This window comes from Octopus bimaculoides, chromosome 1 (assembly GCF_001194135.2).
Source record: "Octopus bimaculoides isolate UCB-OBI-ISO-001 chromosome 1, ASM119413v2, whole genome shotgun sequence".
In the NCBI taxonomy this organism is placed as follows: Eukaryota; Metazoa; Mollusca; class Cephalopoda; order Octopoda; family Octopodidae; genus Octopus; species Octopus bimaculoides.
The window spans coordinates 198,617,468-198,623,798 of record NC_068981.1 but is presented as its reverse complement, the minus strand read 5'-3'; the positions used below and the strand labels follow the sequence as shown (position 1 = coordinate 198,623,798).

The following is a 6,331-nucleotide window of genomic DNA, read 5'->3' as shown; positions in this document are numbered from 1 at the left end:
TATTATTATCATTATTATTATCATTATTATTATTATTATTATTATTATTATTATTATTATTATTATCATTATTATCATTATTATTATCATTATTATTATTATTATTATTATTATTATTATTATTATTATTATTATTATCATTATTATCATTATTATTATTATCATTATTATTATTATTATTATTATTATTATTATTATTATTATTATTATTATTATTATTATCATCCAGGTCACTGCTTGGAATACCTTACTTCCAGAATTGCCCATCATTTGAAGGGTAACACTAGTAGCAGCAGCAGCAGCAGCAGTAACGTTTTCATTATTAACCCTTGTGGCAAAACTATACTCCCCCCAACAAAAAAAAAGTTACCTGTCACATGGTCGCAGGGAGGAAGGGGTTAACTCACAAGTTTATATATGTTTTATGTTCCTTTAAAGTGCGTGCGTGCGTGTGTGTGTGTGTTACAATCACACCTACCTTTCAGTGGCATAAAAGGATGGTCTTTTAGAAAGTTGATACTCTTCAGAGCTGGTTTCCAGTTGCTGTATTCCATGTCATCTGAAATATGGAATTGGGGAAGATTCCACAACATGGAAAAAATGAAAATAAAAGCAGTTAAAAATTATTACACTCTTGTAGAGGCAGGACCACACCTATGGCCCTCTACAGGGGCCTCAAGACAAGTGGGAGGGAAGGAAGCAGGTGTTCTCTAATGACGGACCTGACCCAAATGTTTACATCAGAGTGGAACCCTGAAGACACACAAGGGACCAGAGGGTTCTCAGATCTCTTCTTCAATCCACTTCTTCACTCAGTAATTCACTATTTGCTTTTCACTTTTTTTTGTTTCAGACCATTTCACTGTGGCCATGCTGGAGCACTGCTTTTAATCGAACAATTTGACCCCAGGATTTATCCTCTGTAAGCCTAGTACTTATTCTATCAGTCTCTTTTGCTGAACTGCTGGTGGAAAGCTGGCCAGTCAGCCAGCTGAAGGCAATTAATGAAGGTAATTAGTGAAGGTAATTAGTGACAAGATTGTCCAGGAACACAGATAACTAATGTTTATCACTAGCTCATTTTAGAATGTCAAGTGTCATTCTGTCTCTCTTGATGGCTGATGAAATGTCAGACAGAATGTGCCATCATTCTGGCTTTCTCCACAATTTCACTGTCTCTGTCACCCTTTAAGGGCTCATTACTACTACCAAGGACATAATCAGTAAAGATGAAAACGGTAAAAGTGACCTCCCTTTTGTTTTTAATCACCTTTTGAGGGTCTGCATCAAACCAAGGAACTCAACCTGTCTTTAAGAACTGATATAGAATCAAACAAACTGTGAGGATTTGTGTTATGGACTCAAATGATTATAACAGCTTTGAGCTGCCTTCGATCTGTGTGCTTTATGCTATTCATCTTTATTAAATACATAGCTGGGTTTGTTTGTTATTTCCAGGCTGATTACTTTCTGATGCCTTCCAATGACCCGTAACAATATATATATATATATATATATATAGATGACAGGCTTCTTTCAGTTTCCGTCTACTAAATCCACTCACAAGACTTTGATCAGCCCAAGGCTATAGCTGAAGACACTTGCCCAAGGTGTCACGCAGTAGGGCTGAACCCAGAACCATGTGGTTAGGAAGCAAGTTTTTTATTTCTTTATTGCCCACAAGGGGCCAAACATAGAGGGGACAAACAAGGACAGACAAAGAGATCAAGTCAATTACATTGACCCAGTGTGTAACTGGTACTTAATTTATCGACCCCGAAAGGATGAAAGGCAAAATCGACCTTGGCGGAATTTGAACTCAGAACGTAACAGCAGACGAAATACCGCTGAGCATTTCATCCGGTTCACCGCCTTTCTTACCACACAACCATTCCTGTGCTTTCTTATGATTAATAACCATAAAAAACATCTTTTTATTCTCGTATGGTTTCTCCCAATTGACATCAGCCAATGACTTGCCTCTCTCTAAATTCATTTTTATTTTTTTCTCCAAGTACTTTTTTTGTTGTATTTTATCAAATTAAAGTTAGAATCCATCCAAAACACATGATTAAATTCAGACATGTAGCAACAAGAAAGGGAAAAAAAAAGGGAAACCATGTTTTAATTCAAAGAAAAACCAAAAAATGACTAAAATCTTTCTGGGGGTTGGTATATAATGTTAGAATTTACCATTGAGTTGTGAAGGTGATTCTTGTAAGAAGGAAGTTAAACTTGTGTAATAAAAGAATCGTTAATTAATATATTAATTAATATGTAATAGCCTCAAATAGGAGAAGAATGATGCCATGGGGACCTTCTTGATGGATCTTTGAGATTAGTGGAAAAAAAAGAAAAGAAGTTCAACCAAGATATATCTATAGGGGTGTCTTAAAGGTATCTACTGTTGGGTGTAATAATACCTCAAGGAAATATCACAAAGACCAAGGTGTTAGATCTGATGGGATTAAAAAAGGAGATGGATGAATTTCACCACACACAACAGAGTGGCTTCGTTTATTACTTAAGGGTGAGGTAGCAGTGTTAATTAATTAAATCTGTTGCTAAAGATAATTACATATTCTACTTACACGATGACTTAATTTCATGTCTCTTTTCCCTCAGCTTCTCCATCCATTCCAAAACCGATTCTTCTGAGAAATTCCCATCTTCATAGTTATAAACAGCATGCTGCAAGAAAGTTTAAAAGTGAATCTCTTTTAAATTAAAATAATATTTTGAAATTAAAGTAGAATAATCAAAAACTAGACACCACATTGCGTGCTTTCAGTTTGTATCAAGTCTTGCTGTTTTACATCTAGGATTTATCTCCGACAAACTGACTCCGGACTTTTCTAAAATGCCAGCTAAACACTCATAAGTATGACTTTCATAAAACCAGATCTATTGGACACTTACCTTTTAATACCAGTCAACCAGAAGATTTCACTTTCAACTTTTATTTTCCTTAATATCACCAGAGTTTTTCCTTATGTCTCACTCCTGAATCTCCCCACAAAACTGTCCATTGAGGGACTCCATTTATTTCTCATTTCTTCGATGCCAGACTGCATTGTTTTGGCATGGGTAGATGGGACTTTCTTTGTTCCATACATTATCAACTTTGGAAGTATAATAATGATGATAATCTGAGAGCACTAGACTAGCAGCATACAACCAAGCTTTGGCCACAAACTGGGTCGACCTTAGGAATGAGCAAGTGTTTCTGCTGTGCCACATCTGTAATAGAGTGGTTGAAATCATGAACGAATGCCCTAGACTTGCCCAAAACCTCTACAAGCGGTAGTGACATGATCAGGTAGTAAAAGTGCTACATTGGAAACTGCAAAAGGTAAGGGCTAAAGAGAGGCAAGACGTGGTATGAGTAGAAACCACAGACAAGTGGAGTCAGAGACTAGCAAAATCCTCTCGGATTTACAAAATCCAAATAGATGAGGTGTTAGAGCATAAAAAACCAGACTTAGTGGTGGTGGTCAACAAGATGCACCACATGTGCTACATAGTTGATGTTGCATGTCCCATTGACCCAGAAATAGTCAAGAAGGAAGGCAAAAAAATAGATAGATACAATCCTCTTAAGTACGAAATAGCCCGGCTATGGAAAATGAAGAAATTGAAGATAGTGCCAATCAATTATCGTTGGATCTTTGGGGACAGTATCAGAAGGCATCAAGGGGAATATAAAGGAAATCGGAATAGAGTGTCCAGTCGAACTGTTACAAAAAGGTTTGCCTCCTTGGCACGGCCAGAATAATCAGGAAAGTATTAGATCACTGAAAGGAATGGATATCATGGTATCTTAAGCAGCAGGCAGCAAGCCCACTATGCATGCAAGACTCCAGGAGTTCTAACAAAACCTGAGATAAAAAAAAATGATGATGATGATAATAATAAATGCCTGGATGCAGTGCCAGGCAGTGGCTGTCATGGCTTCTGATCTTAATTGATTGGAAGTGTTATCATGTACATTGTTTTGTCTTGGTATAAAAGATGGGCTACAGCAAATATTCTGCTCAATACCACAGATTTGCTTCTTGTCAGTTGTTTGACCGTAACCAGATGAGCATGTCCCTTGGTGGCTGATGATATGTGCATCTCTGATCACGAACAGAAATAGTGGGGGAGCATCATAGCCATGTGTTGAGAGAAATTCTTTGGGATTTGAATAATTCACCTCTGAAACGATTGATGTTTTGTTCATGATTCTTAAACAACCCTTATTCAGGGACCTTTTGAGCAGAATGAGATACTCGATCTGATGAAAATTCTAACTGGGCCTCACCTGCAAGACCATGCACTGTTTAACTTGGTATGAAATCACCATGTTGTGCACATGTGGTTGCGATGCATGAGCTTGGTCTACCCTTGTCAGATGGGTAGTCATGATGGTTATAATGGGGCTTCATATACTTTACCCCAGTGTCACTTTGATGGCATGTGCTGCTCCCTTGCTCAATAATAATAATAATAATAATGATAATAATAATAATAATAATAATAATAATAATAATAATAATAATAACAATAATATTAATAACAATAATGCTTACCTCAGAGAAGTAAACCATAGATAAAGCAGGAACAGCAGGAGCTTGAAAATAAGTTTCAAATAACTGAATTTGGAAATGATCAGACATCTTTGATGCTCTGCAAAATAAACAGAAGAAATTAGTTAAAATCTGTTCTTTATTAAAATAAATCTCTGATTAGTTGAACTGAGATGGACATGTTTACATCTTTGCACAAAAAGAAACAATTATATAAGGAATTCTCTAATTTATATTAAGAATGAATAAATTTAATTTAGGAATTCATTAATTTATTCTTTTATTTGTTTCAGTTCATTTGGCTGTGGCCATGCTGGAGCACCGCCTTTAGTTGAACAAATTGACCCCAGGACTTATTCTTTGTAAGCCTAGTACTTATTCTATCAGATGCTTTTGCCGAACTGCTAAGTTACGGGGACATAAACAGACCAGCATCGGTTGTCAAGCAATGTTGGGAGGGTAAATACAGATACACAAACACACACACGCACACACACACATATATATATGATGGGCTTCTTTTTGGTTTCTGTCTACCAAATCCACTCACAAGACTTTGGTTGGCAAGAATTATGAGCCCACTGGACAAAATGCTTTTTGTGTCTTTATGTCCTGAGTTCAAATTCCAGTGAGGCTGACTTTGCCTTTCATTATTTCAGGTTAAATAAAATGAGTACCAGTTGAATGCTGGGGTCCATGTAATTGACTCACCCCATCCCCCAAAATTGCAGGTCTTGTGGCAAAATTTGAGCCCAATATCCTTTTTGGAAATAACTGAAAATATTCTTCAATGCGTCAAACAACTTTGATTGGTCTAACGAGATGGTTAGTGCTGCCCTCAATCATTGTAGGAATTTATGCTTTAATTTATATTAGTCTATATAAATTAACAAATGTGTATTAATTAACTTACATATAATTAATGTCTTTTATCTTTTACTTGTTTCAGTAATTCAACTGTGGCCATACTGGGGCACCATCTTGAAGAATTTCTTGTTGAACGAATTGACCCAAGGACATTTTTTTAAGCCTGGAGCTTATTTTATTGGTCTCTTTTGCTGAACAGCTAAGTTATGAAGATGTAAACAAACCAACACTAGTTGTCAAGTAGTGAATGGGGGGAACAAACAGTCACAAAGACACACACACATATATGTATATATTTAATGGGCTTCTTTCAGTTTCCCTCTACCAACTCCACTCACAAGGTTTCAGTCATCTCTAGGCTATAGTTGAAGGCATTTGCTCAAGGTGCCACCCAGTAGGGTGGTTGGGAAGCAAGCTTCTTTCCACATGGCCACAGATTTGTACCTGCATATTGATTAACATTAAACAAATATTTATCATAAATTATATAAAAAAAAAAGGTGATCGATTAAATCTTATCAGTAAATCTAAAGAACCATAAAATCTCGATTTTTAACTCAGCCATGAAACTTAGAATCAAAATTCATCACCTCCTAACTTTTTTCTTGATGAAGAGGAAATTAGAGAGTGACTTCAACCCTAAATTACTCCAGGTGAATACAGCAGAATACAGCCAGGTAAGAATGGAAGGTACTTACAGATTGAGCCAGGTGAAAACTATATCTTGTGATTTAACCGATTGGGAAACTTTTTTCACTTCTGCAAAAGCACTTTCACAAGTGTCTGATGGTTTCCAGAAGAAAATGCTTAATGGTTTTCCCAAACGGTGAATATAAGGCAGGATTTCTGGTGTCAGTTCACCCTAATGAAATTAAAAAAAAAAAAAAAAAAAAAAA

The 6,331-nt window shown here is 36.1% G+C and overlaps 1 protein-coding gene across 1 annotated transcript in view; it reads right to left on the bottom strand.

The window, feature by feature from the left end:
• LOC106872754 (thioredoxin domain-containing protein 16) overlaps positions 1–6,331 on the bottom strand; it is a 51,659-nt gene that overhangs the window by 3,141 nt on the left and 42,187 nt on the right. Inside the window, exons 16-19 of the mRNA XM_014919847.2 lie at positions 6,134–6,297; positions 4,572–4,668; positions 2,592–2,691; positions 479–559 (exon numbers count right to left, since the gene is read on the bottom strand). Coding sequence (XP_014775333.1) covers positions 479–559; positions 2,592–2,691; positions 4,572–4,668; positions 6,134–6,297 — 442 coding nt within the window. The remainder of the gene's footprint in view (positions 1–478; positions 560–2,591; positions 2,692–4,571; positions 4,669–6,133; positions 6,298–6,331) is intronic.